At 44.9% G+C, this 21,670-nt stretch overlaps 1 protein-coding gene across 1 annotated transcript in view; it reads left to right on the top strand.

Moving 5' to 3' along the window:
- The first annotated feature begins 2,724 nt into the window (after positions 1–2,724).
- Positions 2,725–21,670, top strand: part of adss2 (adenylosuccinate synthase 2) — a 95,513-nt gene continuing 76,567 nt past the window's right edge. The window contains exon 1 of the mRNA XM_041181211.1: positions 2,725–3,004. Coding sequence (XP_041037145.1) covers positions 2,798–3,004 — 207 coding nt within the window. The 5' untranslated portion in view covers positions 2,725–2,797. The remainder of the gene's footprint in view (positions 3,005–21,670) is intronic.

Raw genomic sequence — 21,670 nt, 5'->3', positions numbered from 1 at the left:
CTGCTGCCCACATCCTAACTCGCACCCAAGTTCCATTCACACATCATCCTTATACTTGCTGACCTACATTGAGTCCCAGTCAGGCAGCTCCTTGACTTTAAAATTCTCATCCTTGTTTTCAAATCTTCCATGGTTTCACCCCTCTGTATCTCTGTAATTTTCTCCAACCCTACAACCCTCGGGGATCTTTGCGCTCTTCCAGTTCTGCCTTCCTGCACATCCAATATTTTAATAACTTCATTGTTGGTAGCTAAGATTGCCAACTCTGGCTGGATATATTCTGGGAGATATCAGCGGAAGTGACATCACAGAAAACCAGCGATGTGGCACAAGTAGGTTCTTTGGATGTCATCTTTGGGGAATATGCAGGAGAAATTGTTTAATGGTGAATTTAAGGTCTGATGCAAACAATGAACCACTTTCTTCCTCATTGATATTTTAAATTCATTATTCTTTCATTGTATGTGAATATAAAAAATAAAAATTTGGGATGCTTCCTGATGGATGTTTGCTCTGCCCGTTGTACTTTTTCTAAATTCAACAGCATACAGTGTCCTTGTGGGATGGGCTGGTGGGTTTGTGCCGGGAGCATATCTCTGTCATTTGATCAGCAGTAACTCCTCAGCCCGCTCTTTGAACTTCCTAATGCAGGTAGAAGGTCACTGAGGACTTGTCCTCTTCCAGTCTACTTGGAGCCTGCAGGGTCACCTGGAGTAATGCATCCTCTGGGAGGGGAAGACCCCCATCACCCACACTTATCTGCCCTTTTGCCTGGAAAAACAAGACAAGTCACCAACAGCCAGTGCAAGACTTCGGGCTGGAGATGGACTTGTGGACTTAGGAGGAGCAGGGGGGAAGGGTATCAACTACTCCAGACTGCTGATTTCAATCGCTGACCATGGGCTGTAGGAGACCCCATGTCTCCAAGCTAGCTCCTCCAGGGAAGGAGGAGTACATTGTTCACCCCCTCCCCGGGAAATCTCAACAGGAGCCTGATTTCTCTGGGACCTTGTTTCTGATTGGGCGGTGCTGCACTGGATGTGATGCCACCTTATGGCGCAATGTCTCATGATGATGGGAGTTGTACTTTCTTTCCCCTTCTTGGTGGCTGCTGATGTCAAATTATTTGACTGATTTGTTTATAACATTGTTTTAAAATCTCCTGGAATGCTTCCTTTGACCACCAGGAGATTGATGCTGATTCCAGTAGACTCCTGGACATTCCAGGAGGATTGGCAACCTTATTGGTGACTTAGACACTGAGCTTCCCTAAATTCCTTCCCTAAACCTCTCTAGCTGTCTATCTTCCTTTAAGATGCGCCTTAAAACCTAGCTCTTTGATCAAGCTTTCCTTCCTAACAGCACCATGTGTGTACTGACCCAACACGGATTGCAGCAATTCGAGAAGGTGCCTCACTATCACCTTCTCAAGGGCAATTTGGGATGAGCAAAAATGCTGGCCTTGCCAGCAAAGCTCACATCCCATGAACAAATTTTTAAAAAGCTTGTTGTCATCTACCCATATATCCATATGAATCAGAAAAAGCTAGCAGGCAGGTGCAGCAAGTGATTGGTAAGGCAAATAAAATGTTGGCCTTTGTTGCAAGGGGAATCGAGTATTAAAGTGGGGTAGTGTTGCCACAACTGTGTAGGGCTCAGTGAGATTGCATCTGAAGTACTGTGTACCGTTCTGGTCTCTTTACTTAAGGAGGGATATAATTGCCTTAGAAGCAATTCAGAGAACTGATTCCTGGGATGAATGGGTTGTCTTATGAGGAAGGGTTGAGCAGGTTAGGCCTATACTTACTGGAGTTTCAAAGAATGAGAGGGAATCACAAGATTCTGAGGGGACTTGACAGGGTGAATGCTGCCCCTTTTGGGGAATCAATACCTGGGGTGCACAGTTTAAAAAAATGGGGTCTCCCATTTAAGATGGTGATGAGGAAGAATTTCATCTCTCAGAGGGTTGTTAGACTTTGGAATTTTCTTCTGAAGAGAGCAGCGGAGAATGGGCCATTGAATATATTTGATGCTGAGTTAGATTTTTGATCTACAGAGGATTTAAGGGCTAAAGGGGGCAGGCAGGAAAGTGGACTTAAGACAACAACAACCAGCCATGATTTTATTGACTGGCGGACCAGGCTCGAGGGGCTGAATGGCTTATCCTGGCTCCTATTTCTTATGATTTTAAGTTCTCGATCCTTACGTGGCTGGGTGTGAAACTTTGTTCACTTTTGTCCCCGTGAAGGGGCTTGGGAATGAAGGCACTTGCTATTTGAATAAAACTTGTGGAAGAACAGCAGTGGAACATGGAGGGATATAAAAATGCAAATATGTTTCTGTCTATATGCACTGACCTGTGAAAGGCATCACAGGAGAACTACAGTGTGATTACTTTAAACGGAAGTAGGAATAGTAGTTGAAATAGAGATTTGTGTGAAGATTAACCAGGTGTCAATTTGAGAGTAAATGGAGTGTAAGGACTATGCTGATGTGAGGAAATACAATGAACATCTTGCGCGCACAGCAAGATCCCACAGGCAAATCTCTCTCTCTCTCTCTCTCTCAACTTTAAAGGGTTTTCTTTTGTATAGAGGGGCGAGTTTGAGAGGGAGATACGGTAGGAAAAGGAGGCGACGTTCTCCAGGCAGAGAGAGAGAGAGAGAGAGGGAGGGCGGGAAAAGCTGAGGGAGGGAGGAGCCAGGCCGCCCGCCCGCCCGCCCGCCCGCTCGTTCGTCAGTCAGTCAGTCACTGGACAGTGACCCCGGACATCGGAGCGACGGTAACCGGGGAGACCATGACAGAGAACGGAGCCGGTGGAGGAGGCCTGGGCCACAACGGGGAGCTGAGCTGCGGGACGGAGCCGGGCGAGAGGCCGCGGCTGAAGAGGCCGGAGCTGGGCAGCCGAGTGACGGTGGTGCTGGGCGCGCAATGGGGAGATGAAGGGAAGGGCAAAGTGGTGGATCTGCTGGCGCAGGATGCGGACATCGTCTGTCGGTGCCAGGTGAGCTGGGGGGAAGAGCGGGGGCCCAGGTCGGGAGGTTGGGCCCCGGGCTCCGGTTCCTAAAAAGAGAAGCGAAGGGGAGACATTCAGCAAAGTCTCAACAGCCAACCTCCCCTTCTCCTCCTCCTCCTCCTCTCCGCCCCTTCCCCTTCTCTCCTTCTCCTCCGCTTCTCTCCTTCATTTACTCTCCTCCCCTTCTCCTCCTCCTCCTCTCCGCCCCTTCCCCCTTCTCTCCTTCTCCCCCGCTTCTCTCCTTCATTTACTCTCCTCCCCCTTCTCACTCCTCCTCCTCCTCTCCGCCCCTTTCCCCTTCTCTCCTTCTCCTCCGCTTCTCTCCTTCATTTACTCTCCTCCCCTTCTCTCCTCCTCCTCCTCTCCGCCCCTTCCCCTTCTCTCCTTCTCCTCCCGCTTCTCTCCTTCATTTACTCTCCTCCCCTTCTCCTCCTCCTCCTCTCCGCCCCTTCCCCTTCTCTCCTTCTCCCCCGCTTCTCTCCTTCATTTACTCTCCTCCCCTTCTCCTCCTCCTCCTCCTCTCCGCCCCTTCCCCTTCTCTCCTTCTCCTCCGCTTCTCTCCTTCATTTACTCTCCTCCCCTTCTCCTCCTCCTCCTCCTCTCCGCCCCTTCCCCTTCTCTCCTTCTCCTCCGCTTCTCTCCTTCATTTACTCTCCTCCCCTTCTCCTCCTCCTCCTCCTCTCCGCCCCTTCCCCTTCTCTCCTTCTCCTCCGCTTCTCTCCTTCATTTACTCTCCTCCCCTTCTCCTCCTCCTCCTCCTCTCCGCCCCTTCCCCTTCTCTCCTTCTCCTCCGCTTCTCTCCTTCATTTACTCTCCTCCCCTTCTCCTCCTCCTCCTCCTCTCCGCCCCTTCCCCTTCTCTCCTTCTCCTCCGCTTCTCTCCTTCATTTACTCTCCTCCCCTTCTCCTCCTCCTCCTCTCCGCCCCTTCCCCTTCTCTCCTTCTCCTCCGCTTCTCTCCTTCATTTACTCTCCTCCCCTTCTCCTCCTCCTCCTCCTCTCCGCCCCTTCCCCTTCTCTCCTTCTCCTCCGCTTCTCTCCTTCATTTACTCTCCTCCCCTTCTCCTCCTCCTCCTCTCCGCCCCTTCCCCTTCTCTCCTTCTCCCCCGCTTCTCTCCTTCATTTACTCTCCTCCCCTTCTCCTCCTCCTCCTCTCCGCCCCTTCCCCTTCTCTCCTTCTCCCCCGCTTCTCTCCTTCATTTACTCTCCTCCCCTTCTCCTCCTCCTCCTCTCCGCCCCTTCCCCTTCTCTCCTTCTCCCCCGCTTCTCTCCTTCATTTACTCTCCTCCCCTTCTCCTCCTCCTCCTCTCCGCCCCTTCCCCTTCTCTCCTTCTCCCCCGCTTCTCTCCTTCATTTACTCTCCTCCCCTTCTCCCCCTTTCCTCTCCTCTCCATTTCCCCTTTCTCTCCATTTCCCCACCTCACCCATTTCCTCGTTACACATTTTTCTTTCTCATCTCTCTCTCCCCTTTCTCACCGATCTCTTCCTCTTTCCTTTCCCTCCCTCTCCTTTCTGACGATTACTTTCTCTCCTCTCTTTCTCTATTTCCTCCTTTTCCCTTCTCTCTAACCCTCCCCCCATTAGTTTTTGTTTAATTTTAGCGGATTCTGGCTGCAATGTGTTTGGACCACGACACCCAGCACATTGTTTCCTCTTTTACTCTATTTGTGCTCTGTCAAAACTGGGAGAAACTATACAGATGTTTGTTGTTCATACCTTCACTGAGGAAATTCCTGCTTTATTATATTGTTGGTTTAAAACATAAGTGGGCAAAGATGTTTGTTCAAACCTTGCCCCTGATTCATACGAATTAGGAGCAGGAGTAGGCCATTTGGCCCCTTGAGCCTGCTCTGCCATTCCACAAGATCATGGCTGACCTGATTGTGACCTGAACTGTACTTTCTTCTGTCCTCTAGACCCTTTGACTCCCTTGTCAATTTGGAATCTATCTAACTCAGCATTAAAAACATTCAGTGGCTCTGTCTCGACCACTCTGGGGAAGAGCGTTTCACAGACTGTCAACCAGCTGAGTGAAAAAAAATTCTCTTAATCTCTGTCTTAAATGGGAGACCCCTTATTTTTAAACTGCCTCCCCTAGTTCTAGCCTCTCCCACAGCACATGTCGTGGCGGGAGGAGTATTTCACTGAGACAGCCTCATTTCCTGATTCGCTGAAAGTGTGTGAGTAACAGTCCCACTTCCTATTGCCTTTAACCCTGACCTCATTTCAGTTTCCAACATCCTAAAAGAAGCAGTGATCAGATTCTTTGACAGAGAAAACATCATCCTTCCATTTAAAAAAAATAAAGACCATTCATTTTCTACAGAAAGTGCAGATGATCAAGGAATTTGACATCTGCAAGTGAGGCAGGTAGAGGGATCCTGTGTTCAGGAACAGAGGAGCCTCAGCTCTTGACCTTGTCCAACAGACATGAGGTACTTGCTCCCTGTGTGGATGAGGAACAGGGCTGTAGGGGAGGATGAGCCAGCTGACCATGGCACCATGGCACAGGAGGCCATTCAAGAGAGGGGGGAGCAAAAAGACAAGTGGTAGTTGTAGGGGATTCTATAATTAGGGAAATTGATAGCGTCCTTTGTAAGCAGGATGGAGAATCCCACATGGTATGTTGCCTGCCTGGTACCAGGGTGAGGGACATCTCTGACCGGCTTGAAAGGATATTGGAGAGGGAGGATCCAGTTGTTGTGGTCCACGTCGGGACAAATAACATAGGTAAGATTGGAAAGAGGACCTGTTTGGGGATTATCAGGAACTAGGAACTAAATTAAAGAACAGGTCCTCAAGGGTTCTAATCTCCGGATTACTACCCGAGCCACGTGCAAATTGGCATAGGGACGCGAGAATAAGGGAAGTAAACACATGGCTAAAGGAGTGGTGCGGGAAAGAGGGGTTCCATTTCGTGTGGCACTGGCATCAGTATTGGAACAGGAGGGATCTGTACCGTTGGGATGGTCTCCACCTGAACCGATCTGGGACCAATGTTCTAGCGAAAAGGGTAAATAGGGTGGTCAACAGGACTTTAAACTAGAAAGTGGCAGGGGGAAGGAAGGGTAAAACTCCAAGAAGTATGACTAATGAGAAACAAAGCAGCAGGTTAGTGTGTTGGGGGGCAGATTCAACTTCATGGAAAATTATGAAAAAATTGAAAAGAAAGGAGAGCTATTATAGTCCCCAGAACACAAAATAGGACAGAGTGTTTGGAAAGGGCTAGAAATCTAACTTCAAGCACAGCAGATAAAGGGATGACAATGAGAAAGGGGACGGGAAATACAGGACTGAAGGTGTTGTATCTGAATGCACGCAGTCTACGAAATAAGGTAAATGAGCTTGTGGCGCAGATTGAAATTGGCAGGTATGATGTGGTGGGCATCTCGGAGACATGGCTGCAAGGGGATCAGGACTGGGAGTTAAATATCCAAGGATATATATCCTATTGTAAAGATAGGCAGGTTGGCAGAGTGGGTGGGGTTGCTTTGTTAGTAAGAAATGAAATTAAATCGATAGCAAGAACTGACGTAGGGTCAGATGATGTAGAATCTGTGTGGGTAGAGTTGAGGAACCACAAAGGTAAAGAAACCATAATGGGAGTTATGTACAGGCCTCCGAACAGTAGTCAGGATGTGGGGCACAAGATACACCAGGAGACAGAAAAGGCGTGTAAGAAAGGCAAGGTTACAGTGATCATGGGGGATTTCAATATGCAGGTAGACTGGGAAAATCAGGTTGGTAGTGGATCCCAAGAAAAGGAATTTGTGGAATGTCTATGAGATGGCTTTTTGGAGCAGCTTGTGGTGGCGCCCACTAGGGAACAGGCAATTCTAGATTTAGTGATGTGTAATGAGGCAGATTTGATAAGGGAGCTTAAGGTGAAGGAACCCTTAGGAGGAAGTGACCATAATATGATAGAATTTACCCTGCAATTTGAGAGGAAAAAGCTAGAATCAGATGTAACAGTATTACAGTTGAATAAAGGCAACTACAGAGGCATGAGGGAGGAGCTGGCCAGAATTGACTGGGGGACAAGCCTGGCAGGAAAGACAGTGGAACAATGGCAGGAGTTACTGGGAGTAATTTGGGAGACACAGCAAAAATTCATCCCTAGGAAGAAGAAGCATACTAAAGGGAGGATGAGGCAACCATGGCTGACAAGGGAAGTCAGGGACAGCATAAAAACTAAAGAGAAAGCATACAATGCGGCGAATAGCAGTGGGAAACCAGAGGATTGGGAAGCCTACAAAGACCAACAGAGGACAACTAAAAAAGAAATAAGGAGGGAGAAGATTAAATATGAGGGTAAACTAGCCAGTAATATAAAAGAAGATTGCAAGAGTTTTTTTAGATATATAAGGGGTAAGACAGGCAAAAGTGGACATTGGGCTGCTGGAAAATGAGGCTGGAGAAGTAGTAGGGAACAAAGAAATGGGGGAGGGACTAAATAGGTACTTTGCGTCAGTCTTCACAGTGGAAGACACGAGTAACATCCCCAGAGTTCTAGAGAGTCGGGGGGCAGAGGTGAGTATGGTGGCCATTACCAAGGAGAAGGTGCTAGGAAAACTGAAAGGTCTGAAGGTGGATAAATCACCTGGACCAGATGGATTATACCCCAGAGTTCTGAAGGAGATAGCTGAAGAGATAGTGGAGGCGTTAGTGGTGATCTTTCAGGAATCACTGGAGTCAGGGAGGGTCCCAGAGGACTGGAAAATCGCTAATGTAACCCCCCTGTTTAAGAAGGGAGTGAGGCAATAGACGGGAAATTACAGGCCGATTAGCCTGACCTCGGTCGTTGGTAAGATTTTAGACTCCATTATTAAGGATGAGTTTTCAGAATACTTGGAAGTGCATGGTAAAATAGGGCAAAGTCAGCATGGTTTCATCAAGGGGAGGTCATGCCTGACAAATCTGTTAGAATTCTTTGAAGAGGTAACGAGTAGGTTAGACAAAGGAGAGCCAATGGATGTTATCTACTTGGACTTCCAGAAGGCCTTTGACAAGGTACTGCACAGGAGGCTGCTCAGTAAGATAAGAGCCCATGGTGTTAGAGGCAAGTTACTAGCATGGATAGAAGATTGGCTGTCTGGCAGGAGGCAGAGAGTGGGGACAAGGGGGTCCTTCTCAGGATGGCGGCTGGTGACTAGTGGAGTTCATCAGGGGTCAGTGTTGGGACCACAACTTTTCACTTTATACATTAATGATCTAGATGAAGGAACTGAGGGCATCCTGGCTAAGTTTGCAGAGGTTACAAAGATAGGTGGAGGGACAGGTAGTATTGAGGAGGCAGGGAGGCTGCAGAAGGATTTGGACAGGTTAGGAGAATGGGCAAAGAAGTGGCAGATGGAATACAATATGGGGAAGTGTGAGGTCATGCACTTTGGTAGGAAGAATAGAGGCATAGACTATTTTCTAAATGGGGAGAGAATTCAGAAATCTGGAGTGCAAAGGGACTTGGGAGTCCTAGTCCAAGATTCTCTTAAGGTTAACTTGCAGGTTGAGTCGGTAGTTAGGAAGGCAAATGCAATGTTGGCATTTATTTTGAGAGGACTAGAATATAAAAGCAGGGATGTGTTGCTGAGGCTTTATAAGGCTCTAGTCAGACCACATTTAGAATATTGTGAGCAATTTTGGGCCTCGTATCTCAGGAAGGATGTGCTGGCCCTGGATAGTGTCCAGAGGAGGTTCATGAGAATGACCCCAGGAATGAAAGGCTTAACATATGAGGAACGTTTGAGGACTCTGGGTCTATACTCGATGGAGTTTAGAAGGATGAGTGGGGATCTGATTGAAACTTACAGAATACTGAAAGCCTGGATAGAGTGGATGTGGGGAAGATGTTTCCATTATTAGGAGAGACTAGGACCCGAGGGCACAACCTCAGAGTAAAGGGAAGACCTGTTAGAACAGAGATGAGGAGAAACTTCTTTAGCCAGAGAGTGGTGAATCTGTGGAATTCATTGCCACAGAATGCTGTGGAGGCCAGGTCATTGAGTGCATTTAAGACGGAGATAGATAGGTTCTTGATTGGTAAGGGGATCAAAGGTTACGGGGAGAAGGAGGGAGAATGCGGTTGAGAAACTCATCAGCCATGATTGAATGGCGGAGCAGACTCAATGGGTCGAATGGCCTAATTTCTGCTTCCATGTCTTATGGTTTTATTTGATATTTGATCACTCCTTTCATTCAGATAAACATTAAAAATGGACAAGGGCACATTCTCCTCTCCATTCGAAGACAATAGAGATTGCTCTGCCTATTTCAAAACTACACAGATGAAGTTTGTCAAAATATTTTTCTAAAAAACAGTTAATAAATAATACATTGCACTCAAGCATATAATTTCAATGGCATCATACATCTAAATATGCACAGAACTTTAAGTCTTCCTACATAACAGTCACTGCATTTAAATAAATGAGTGAGGCCTTGAGATGTTTCGTGATGAGCAAGCACCATGGAAATATCGGTATTACTTGTTTTGTCTTTAAAAAGTTGTGGGATTCTCTTTTTAATGAGGATTGTACCTGACTTTCTCAAAACTCTGCCCTCCTAAAATGCCTGCATCTAGCCTACTACAACAACAAAAATTTACATTTGCATAGCACCTTTAACATATTCTCCAATACATTGCTTAAAGATTTCCTATGTATGAGATATTAAAGACATAATAACATTTTAAAAAATTCCACGGTACTGTTTGTAGTAGATAACGGAGTCCTTGTGGTGTCTTGATCAATATTTGTCACTCCACCATTGTCAGCAAAATTACATTATTCAGCCATTCGTTTTTGTTTGTGGAATCTTGGCCGTCAAATTTTCTTGTACAGCAATGCACTTAAAAGTAATTAATCAAATATGAAATGCTTTGGGATATTTCCAAGGGATGAGATTAAATGCTATTTAAATGTAAGTCTCTCCTGTAAATGATTTTTAAAAAAATTGTTCATGGAGGGGATGTCGCTGGCAAGACCAGCATTTATTGCCCATCCCTAATTGCCTTTGAGAAGGCGGTGGTGAGCTGCCTTCTTGAACCGCTGCAGTTCATGTGGTGTAAGTACATCCCATGAGGGAGGGGACTCCAGGATTTAGAAATGTATGATGCATTTGGCTTACAGTGGAAACATTTTATTTTTTTTAATTATTTACAGGATGTGGGCGTCACTGGTTAGGCCAGCATTTATTGCCCATCCCTTATTGCCCTTGAGAATCACAGAATCACACAGTGCAGAAGAGGCCCTTCGGCCCATCGAGTCTGCACCGACACATGAGAAACACCTGACCTACCTTTCTACCTAATCCCATTTACCAGCACTTGGCCCATAGCCTTGAATGTTATGATGTGCCAAGTGCTCATCCAGGTACTTTTTAAAGGATGTGAGGCGACTCGTCTCCACCACCCTCCCAGCCAGCGCATTCCAGACCGTCATCACCCTCTGGGTAAAAACATTTTTCCTCACATCCCCCCTAAACCTCCTGGTCCTTACCTTGAACTTATGCCCCCTCGTGACTGGCCCTTCAACTAGGGAACAGCTGCTCCCTATCCACCCTGTCCATGCCCCTCATAATCTTGTACACCTCGATCAGGTCGCCCCTCAGTCTTCTCTGCTCCTATGAAAACAACCTAAGTCTATCCAACCTCTCTTCATAACTTAAATGTTTCATCCCAGGCAACATCCTGGTGGATCTCCTCTGCACCCCCTCCAGTGCAATCACATCCTTCCTATAATGTGGTGACCAGAACTGCACACAGTACTCCAGCTGTGGCCTCACCAATGTTCTATACAACTCCAACATGTCCTGCTTTTGTAATCTATGCCTCGATTGATAAAGGCAAGCGTCCCATATGCCTTTTCCACCATGCCACTAACATGCCCCTCCACCTTCAGAGATCTATGGACACACATGTCAAGGTCCCTTTGTTCCTCAGAACTTCCTAGTATCATGCCGTTCCTTGAATACTTCCTTGTCAAATTACTCCTTCCAAAGTGTATCACCTCACACTTATCAGGGTTAACTTCCATCTGCCACTTATCTGCCCATTTGGCCATCCCGTCCAAATCTTCCTGTAGCTCAAGACACTCAACCTCATTGTTAACCACCCAGCCAAGAAGGTGGCGGTGAGCTGCCTTCTTGAACCACTGCAGTCCCTGTGGTGCAGGTACACCCACAGTGCTGTTAGGTAGGGAGTTCCAGGATTTTGACCTAGCGACAGTGAAGAAACGGCAATATATTTCGAAGTTAGGATGGTGATTGGCTTGGAGGGGAACTTGCAGATGATGGTGTTCCCATGTATCTGCTGTCCTTGTCCTTCTATCTCCAACACTGATACTTAATTCCTTAAAGTTATTTGTAGTATGATTCCCTGACAGGATGAATGAGTACTATGGGAATAAAGAAAGAGTACTATGATTTACAGACTTAGCCTATACAGTCTCTTTTTCTTTTTGGAACAGATTTAATGTCTTCAACTGTTGTGCTGGAATTCTAGCTCTTCCATTATCAGAAATAACTATCATGATTGTGTTGTGATGAGCACTCCCTGCTGGGCCAATTCTGTGTCCATAAGCTTTTCTGCTATTGCTGCAACAATTCATAATGCTTCTTCTGTTAATGCCCAACACAGCACCTTGGCTGCTCCTATGTAACAGCTTCATTTGGTGAGTCTGCTGAGCACGATGTATAAAAGTTGCTGTTTTTTTTAGTTGGTTTTGTTTCCTGTCAGAACGGATCAGGAACTGAATCAGATTAGTTGCTGTTTTGGAATAACTCCGTCAGCCGTAAGCAAGTTATGCTTCTGAAAGAGGTGTTTATTTTCTTGACTGAGTTGTTTAATTAGAGGATATGGAAACTGAACACAAAGAGACCAGCTTGGTAATGCAATTTTAATGTGGAGTTGGTGAAAGAGCTAGGAACATAAATAAGCAGATAATGTTTTGCTTCTCTCACCCCATAGCAATTAGACAAAACTGTCAACAAAACAAACAACTCCTTTTTTGATGTTTAGATTCCCTTACTATCACTTAGCAACCCAAGAACAGTAACTAATGCAATTTTCTTCCATGTACATTCCATCACAAAATAAAACCACCTCCAAACTCCATGGCAACAAATATTCAGACCAAACCTTGCCCTCACAGGTAGCTTAATTACCATTGAAACAGTGTTATGACACATTGGCTCTCATCTGCGCATAAATAGTCATTGAAAGCAGGGCTGACTACATCTTCCCTCTTTTCAAGGTAACCTTGTCCATGAAACATCCTTTAGCCGAGTGAACAGGTGGCAGACCAAATCACTTGTCAGTACATTCTGACTTATGGTGCTGCGTTTATATAGCTAGAACTGCTACATGAAGCAATTTTGTAATAGTCATAGCTGCTTGTGCTGCAGAAACCACCCAGTTACATTGCTCAGACTCGACATTGCTTTGGCAATTTGAACATTTGTTTAAAATTTGATAATGGGACCTGTTGGTCACAGTTGGGCAATTATGGGCAAGAGTATGAACTAGAGGGAAATTTCCACTACTGCAGTAGAAACTATCTTTTAGGTGATGCTTAAATACATCACCAGGCTGGTACCATAATATTCCAAATTGCATCAGATCATAGCTGTTTAATACAGAACTGGGGGCAAGGAGAAATGGTTCTATTCACCCACCACTCTCCCAGTACCCTGTGATTCTGGCATGTAGTGGAGGCAGTATATATTTGTGCACAATAGGATTTTCAGTTGCATTTCTTCCTGCTTATAATCCCCACATTGTGTTTCACAGAAATGAAAGTGCCTAAAACTGAATGATCTGATTATTCCACATCCTGTATGGTTATGACATTTTTTTGCGTTTGACGAAGAATCCTGTATACGCTACATCTGATCCTAGTGAGGATATCAGAATGTGCTTGTGGCAATACTGTCAGCCCAATGTGCTGTTCCCATAGGTTTACAATATGGAGGCTCCACCACATCACTGCCATTTTTGTACAATAATTCTGCTGTAGCAAGCAGGTAATGCTTAAGTGTTGGTATAGTCTTGCTTAATATAACCTTTCTGGACGCTACTATATTTCTTAAACCTTTATTGGCGAATTTTCCAAAGCTCTCTAGGTTCAGGAATTGTGCTCTTGGATAGAAAAATTGCAAATGTGTCTCCTGTTATTTAAGACAGGAGGGAGAGAAACTACGAAACTAAAGACCGATTATCATCATGAACTAAGTGACAGACAGAGTAAAATCATAGAATCGTTACAGGACAGAAGGCAGCCATTGTGTCCATGTCTGCTCTCTGCAAAAGCAGTTTAGTTAGTCTTACTCCTCCGGCCTCTCTGATCTTAACCTTTTTTATCTTCTGGTACTTATCCAATTACCTTTTGAAAGCCCTGGTTGAATCTGTCTCTACACTTTTTCAGACTGTGCATTCCAGATTCTAACCAGTTGCTGTGCAAGAAAAGTTTTTCCTCATGTCATTGTTGGTTCCTTTTATAATATTGAGTCAGTGCCCTTTGGTTCTCAACTATCTACTTTATCAGGACCTCTCTTGTTTTTGAACACTACTATCAAATCTCTTCTCAACCTTGTCTTTAAAGAGAGCAAACCCAGCTTCTTCAATCTATCCATGTAACTGGAGATCCCCATCTCTGGCACTATTCTCGTAATTTTTTTTCTGCACCCCCTCTAAAACTTTTCAGATCCTTCCTAAGTATGGATCCCAGAACTGGAAACAGTGCTTCAGTTGAGGCTGAACTCTTCTGTTTATTAAGATTCATGATAACTTCTTTGCTTTTATGCTCTATGCCTCAGTTTATAAAGCCCAGAATCTCACATGCTTTTTTAACCACTTTCTCAACCTTCCTTACTACCATCATTGACTTGTACAAGTTTGAGCTGATCAAAATTTCAGCACGGATTTATGAAGGATGGGTAACATCTGATTGATGTGTTGAATTTTTTGTGTTTGCTAACTAGGTGGACAGATGAATGTCTCAGGAAGACATTTGATAAAATTCTATATGAGATTATTAGCAAAATGGGGACATATGGAATTAGTTATGGGTTGATGATTGTTTGCCAGGTAGGAGACACAGAGTAGAATTTAAGGAATGTACCTCTGATTGACAGTTGTTCCACAAGGATCTGTACTAAGGCCTCAGCTTTTCACCATGCATATATCCACGATGTGAAGGAAGGAGTAGAGAGTTGTATATCCAAGTTTGCAGGTGATATTTAGGTCAAACAGTCAATTGTGTAGATGGGAGCTGGAAATTACTAAGGGTTATAAACAGATTAAGTGAGTGGGCAATACTATGTCAAGTGGGGTTCAATGTGGGGAAGTGTGAAGTAACTCACTTTGGATCCAAGAAAGGCAAATCAGAATATGTTCTTATTGTGAGGGGCTAAAACCTGTGGGGAAGTGTGGGGATTTAGATGTTCAGGTACTTGAATCACTAGAAGCTAATGTACAGATTTATGAAAAAAAAGTAAACTGAGATTGCCAGATATTTGTTAGGTAAGGATATTAAGCGAAAGGGCTCAAAGATGGATAGATAGAGGGTGTTGAGGTACACATCACCTATAATTTAGATGTCTAGCCTGTGCCACCCTATGATCTTTGGCTTTATTGAGTGAGACTGCTGTTGATACTGTGAGCTCACACCCATTAATAACATCAATTGAAATTGACCAAACCCATTTTGACAAAGCAGGCTTTCATCTCAACAGTCTGGTTTGGGCATTCACATGGACGTCACATTCTGAAATCCACACTCAGTGCCATGCGCCGCCATATGAACACACTCGACCTCTCCCTCCAGCAGCACCGCCGTACCCTTTTTCAAAGCTGCGCGTGCCCCCAGTTTCATTTTATCCTTCGGCTCATCCGACGCCTCAACAAGAAACTTTTTCTCTTTCTCTCAAGTGCTAAGGAACACAAGCTCCAACAACTCATCGACACCAACACCCATCTAGGACCCTCCACCCCTGCCTGTCCCTCCGTCCCCACCCTTTCTTCCAATCCCAACCCCAGCCGTGTATGCACTATACCCCCTGACCTTCCCCTCTCTGATGCTGAACGTTCAGTGCTCAGCAAAGGACTTAGTTTCATACCCTTACGCCCTCACCTCAATGAATTTCGGGCTCGGCATGATACTGAACTCTTCTTCCGCCGCCTTCGTCTCCGGGCTCACTTCTTTGGGCAGGAGTCCTCTCCCAGTTCAACGGATCCTTTTACCCATCTCCAATATTCTCCCTCCACCAGGACCCCTCCCTCTGGATTCTTACTTTCTCTCGATCTTTTCATTGAGAACTGTCGGCGCGACATTAGTCGTCTCAATTTCTCTGCTCCTCTCACCCATTCTAACCTGTCTCTCTCTGAACTTACTGCACTCCATTCTCTCAGGTCCAACCCTGACATTGTCATCAAACCCGCTGACAAGGGTGGTGCTGTTGTTGTCTGGCGCACTGACCTCCACCTCGCGGAGGCTGAGCGTCAACTCGCAGACACTTCCTCCTACCTCTCCCTGGACCATGACCCCACCACTGAACATCAAGCCACTGTTTCCAGGACTGTCACTGACCTCATCTCCTCTGGGGATCTCTCTCCCACAGCTTCCAACCTGATAGTCGCCCAACCTCGGACGGCCCGCTTCTATCTCCTACCCAAAATCCACAAACAGAACTGCCCCGGTAGACCGATCGTCTCAGCTTGCTCCTGCCCCACAGAACTCATTTCTCGTTATCTTGACTCCCTTCTCTCTCCCCTTGTCCAGTCCCTTCCCACCTACATCCGTGATTCCTCTGACACCTTACGTCACATCAACAATTTCCAGTTCCCTGGCCCCTACCGCTTCCTCTTCACCATGGACGTCCAATCCCTCTACACCTCCATCCCCCACCAGGATGGTCTGAGGGCCCTTAGCTTCTTCCTCGAACAGAGGCCCGAACAATCCCCATCCACCACTACTCTCCTCCGTCTGGCTGAACTTGTTCTCATGCTGAACAATTTCTCCTTCAACTCCTCTCACTTCCTCCAAACAAAAGGTGTGGCTATGGGTACCCGCATGGGCCCCAGCTATGCCTGTCTCTTTATGGGGTATGTGGAACATTCCTTGTTGCAGTCCTACTCCGGCCCCCTTCCACAACTCTTTCTCCGGTACATCGATGATTACTTCGGTGCCGCTTCATGCTCTCGTCAGGACTTGGAAAAATTTATTAATTTGGCTTCCAATCTCCACCCCTCCATCATTTTCACGTGGTCCATCTCTGACACTTCCCTTCCCTTCCTTGACCTCTCTGTCTCAATCTCTGGTGATAGACTGTCCACCAATATCCATTACAAACCCACCGACTCCCACAGCTATCTCGACTACAGCTCCTCACACCCCGCTTCCTGTAAGGACTCCATCCCATTCTCTCAGTTCCTTCGCCTCCGTCGCATCTGTTCCGATAATGCTACATTCAAAAACAGTTCCTCTGACATGTCCTCCTTCTTCCTTAACCGAGGTTTTAAACCGATGCTGCCAGACCTGCTGAGTTTTTCCAGGTAATTCTGTTTTTGTTTTGGTTTGGACATTAACCCAAGTGTGTGGGTGGTGCACTAACTCACTCTGGTACAAGTGCCTACAATATTTCAGTAAATTACTATGTCCTAGAACTTTTGAGGCAGTGCTGCCTGGAATATCACTGGTTGCTCTACAATAGCTGTATTTCTTTTGGTGGGAAGACCAAGTGCTCCAATTTTAAGTTGAGTTGTCATTTTCGAGTTTTGGTGCAAAGATTTGTTGGAATCTACACTGGGGGTGGAAGTGACCATCTTTTTTGCTGCCCTTAATAACCTGGTCTTTCCCCAAGGACTGTAGCCATGGTAAAAGCAAAAAACTGCAGATGCTGGAAATCCGAAACAAAAACAAAAATACCTGGAAAAACTCAGCAGGTCTGACAGCATCTGCGGAGAGGAATACAGTTAACGTTTCAAGTCCATGTGACTCTTCACCAGCCATGGGTTAGGAGCAGCAGTGCCCCCTAGCAGGGAATTTGATATATCTCCCTACTAAGGTACCTGAATTTAAACAGGTAGATTTAAAAGGGCAGTGTCAACAGCCGTAGCTCCCTCTTGACATATCCCTCATAACAATCAAGATAGCTGGTTCCAGGTGACCAGTGTCATTGGCATCTGAGATCAGCTTATCAATTGTAATTCTAAATAAATTATTGACTGTAATTCCACTTTGCCTTACCTAAGAATTCCCGCCAAAAACACTTTATTTTTCCAAAGTGGGATAATTTTTGTAGGTTAAATGTTTTCCCATGGGAGATGGACCAACACATGCTGGATAATATATGAAATCAGCAAAGTTCTTTTGATTTTTTTAATCGTTCAAGGGATGTGAGCATTTCTGGTAAGGCCAGCATTTGTTGCTGATCTCTAATTGCCATTGAGAAGGCTTGCTGGGCCATTTCAGGAGGCAGTTAAGAGTCAGCCACATTGCTGTGGGCCTGGAGTCAGGTAAGAATGGCAGATTTTCTTTCCTGCAGGATATTACTGAACCAGATGGGCTTTTACGACAATGTGAAGGGGGAAAAAAAAGCAAATGTGATGAGAGAAATTGTAACAGCACAGAGAGAAAATGATAGCAAAAGAGGCAATTAGAAAATTGGGGAGGCAAAGTGAGACCTAAGGAGAAGAATTATAGATAATGGGCTGGTTAAAGACTGAGAGCCAGTTTCTAAATTATCATCCATGAACACAGACTGATATATTGTTTGAGTATCTTTTCTATGGTGCTGTTCCCATTTGGTTTTGTTCTCAGTCCTGTAGCTTCTCATCTAGTTTTGCTTCTTGGCCTTTTGTTTTTATGCATTCTCTAGCTCATTCTATTCTTTCATTTTCACTCTCAAATGCAGGAATTTCCACCACAAATGGGAGAACAGAAACTAGTAACTAGACTTGAAATGTTTTCTCTGCTGAGAGCTGCACCCAAAGCTGCTCTCATGAGCTTGTCAGTTGTGTACTTTGTACTTAAGTAAAGTGAATGCATTGAAAACACTTCTTTTTAGAATACTAGTGTGATTGCATTGTTTTAATGAAAGAAAAGAATGACTTGAATTTATTTGGTGCCTTTCATGACCACAGGACATCACAAAATGTTCTACAACAAATGAAATACTTATTGATAAAAGCAAAATACTGCAGATGTTGGAACTCTGAAACAAAAACAAAAATTGCTGGAAAAACTCAGCAGGCCTGGCGGCATCTGTGGAGAGGAAGACAGAGTTAACGTTTTGAGTCCGTATGACTCTTCATCAGAACTAAAGAGAAATAGAAATGTGGTGAAGTATAAGCTGTTTAAGGGAGATTGGACAGGTATAGCTGGATAGAGGGCCAGTGATAGATGGAGACAAAGGAGATTGCCAAAGATGTCATAAACAAAAGGTCAAAGGGGTGTTGATGGAGGTGATATCAGCTAAAGGATGTGCTAATGGTGACATTAAGGGTAGAAAGCAGGATGAGCAAGTGACAGATAGCCCTAATGGGGGTGGGGTTGGAGGAGGGGATTGAAATAGGCTAAAAGGTGGAGATAAAACAATGGCTGGAAATAAATACTTTTTGAAGTGTAGCCACTGTTGCAGCTAATCTGAGCACAGTGAACTTCCTTAAACAACAATGTGATAATGACCAGATAATGTCTTTTTCATTTATTCATTGTTTTATCCTTTTTTCTATCCTTCATTCCCAACTCTTCTCCCCCGCCCCCCAAATAGGGCCATCTTTCACTTGTTCTGTGTTGTTCTATAACAGACTGCTGACCCTTGTTCTGCTATTCACACATTCTGCTTTCTTACCTTTATGCCACTATCAGTACCTTCTTCAGCCCTTACCACTACCGTTAACACTCCCTTTGTCTTTTGTCCATGACATCTTTGTCAGTCTTTCCTTAGCCCCTACCTATTGCTGACCTTCTATCCAGCTTCACCTGCTCTACCAACCCCACTTTAACAGTATAAATGTCATTACATTTCTACTCTGCTTTAGCTCTGAAGAAGAGTCATACAGACTCAGAACGTTAACTCTGTTTCTCTCTCCACAGATGCTGTCAAGCCTGCTGAGATTTCTAGCATTTTCTGTTTTTAACCCTTTTTGCCATGTTGACTGAGGGATAATTACTGGCTAGGACCCAGGGGATAACTCCCATGCTTTTCTTTGAAGTAGTGCCATGGGATCTTTGACATCCAGCTGAGAGGAGAGACTGGACCTTGGTTTAACATCTCATTTGAAAGGCGGTATTTCCAACAATGTAGCACTTTTAAGTACTGTGCTGGAGTGTCAGCTTTGATTTTTGCGCTCAAGTCCTAGATTGGAACTTGAGCCTACACCTTCTGAGTCGGGCAAGGTAGCAAGCATGCTACCAGCTGAGCCATAGCTGATACTATTGGGAGCGCTAATTTATCATTTATTTGCTTCGAGTAAGTAGCGATACAATTAAGTATTACTTTATTTTCCACATGATGTTTTGAATATAACTCAGTGCTGGCTGCTGTGTTCAGGCTCAGACTCCTGCCATTAATCGTTTTCTGTGCCTGCAATTTGCAAATGACAGTCATTCCGTCCAGTAGTGGGACGTCCTTGATGCACATGTCCCTGAAGCAAAATAAGATGGATCTCTGCTGGGAGGTCTATGGAAGTAGTCTGGATTTATTCTTCCCTCCTTGTTAAGCACTTGGTATTTGCTTCATTCTCCCACCCCAAAGTCATACAGTAGCAATCAGGGACCACATGATGAGGAGGATTGCGGTTGCTACCAGAGAGTGGTGAATCTATGGAATTCATTGCCACAGAAGGCCGTGGAGGCCAGGTCATTGAGTGTATTTAAGACTGAGATAGATAGGTTCTTGATTGGTAAGGGGATCAAAGGTTATGGGGAGAATGGGGTTGAGAAACATATCAGCCATGATTGAATGGCGGAGCAGACTCGATGGGCCAACTGGCCTAATTTCTGCTTCTATGTCTTATGCTACAAAACATGGATGAATTACTAACCATATAAGCATGGGCGGCATTATTCACTGTATTGAAATGTTTTTGTAGCAGTGTTGCTGCTCATAGGCATTGTTTAAACTCAGCTTTTGGCCATAACTTGGAAAAATTCCAGTGCTCAAATGTTTTCCTAACAACGAATACAACTGCTATTAAACAGAAGCGCTGGAATTCCCAGTTAAACTAACTCTTTCCACTCGTATTTTTGACCCATATATGCTTATCGTTGAAACATATTTTCATCTTTGCTAGCACATTGAAACATTTAAGATTATGGCCTTTCCTTTCTTTTGTACAGGGCTAAAAGAGTTATGTTGGCTACTTCGTTCACTAATGTGGATAGCAGACCAATGTGCTGGTCTTTGCCACCAAAACCAGCGACAAGACAGGATAACTCCCTACGGTTTAGTTCTGGAAAAGATCATTGGGAACAAAAGTTTTGGTTTTCTTGGGATTCTTGATAAACTGAACTCAGACACATTCTCAGGTGCTAGTGTTGGGTTGTTTAATCTCATTGCCAAGTTTTTCTCTAGTAGCTCCCCTGGTACTGGGTGTGCCACTTTATGGCTTGACCTTCAGTATGATCTACAAGTGAGTTGTTGCTGTTATGCTATTTTTAGTCACGTTGAAAGTTGTGTGTCTTTGGCTGGATAAAGAGTGAGGCATTTGCCAATCAACACCAAAAAGCTGAAATTTTTTTGCAAACAGAGATATTGATTGCAGTGCAATGTTAGGGACCCATTTGGCATGATATTTATGCAGTATGCAAATCCCATGTCATAAAGCTTAAATACAAAACTTTTTAATGTTAATATATAAATAATTCTTGAGACTTTGTTTGCCACACCAATACCCTATTATAATTAGTAACACTTTAGTGATGCTGGTAATGTGTATTGTAACAGTAATGCCTGCTGTTATTAGTTTTTTTATTTTTAAAAAAAAGCAATACCAACATATCCTACCTCTGGTGATGCTGTGGTTTGGATCACATGTGTCCACTTGTCCTTTTGTCCTGTTGCAATAAACATTTCTACAAGCATTTTCTGGGACCAAGTGGTAGCAAGGCTACAGAGGATTCACTGGTATATACGTGTTTCTGGTTTTGGTTGTCCCAAGGCGTTGGCAATCAATAATTAGGCTAAATACATCAACTATTGGGGATCTATGGCAGGGGTTCCCAAACTATGGGTTGCGACCCCCAGTGGGGTCACAGGACGCGCAATTGGGATTGTGAGCTCTGAGGCAGCAATGGCGGCTGCGGAGTGGAGACTTGGATCGGACAACCCTGGGCCCGGCTGTTGGGCCCCTTTTAAATGTGTGCTTTTTTTTGCCAGTGGGTGTGGCCTAAACCAATGAGCTCTGAGGCCCAATCGCTAATACCAGCAGAGCCTGCAAAATTGGAGTGTCTTCGTTGTTTTCTGTGCCTGTACCCTGCTGTTTGAACCCTCCACACCCACCCCCCCTTTGCAATTTTCACTTTGGAGCCACACCAAGTGTAAAGCATTGAAATGGAGTCACAGCAGAAAGAAGTTTGAGAAGAACTAATCTATGGTGATAACATTCCTTTATTCATATGTCTTGTTTGACCCCAATCTTCTCCCATCCTCTCCTGAAG

Source organism: Carcharodon carcharias, chromosome 2 (assembly GCF_017639515.1).
Source record: "Carcharodon carcharias isolate sCarCar2 chromosome 2, sCarCar2.pri, whole genome shotgun sequence".
Taxonomy (NCBI): Eukaryota; Metazoa; Chordata; class Chondrichthyes; order Lamniformes; family Lamnidae; genus Carcharodon; species Carcharodon carcharias.
Note: the sequence above shows the minus strand (reverse complement) of the source record. Positions and strands in the feature narration are given on the sequence as shown.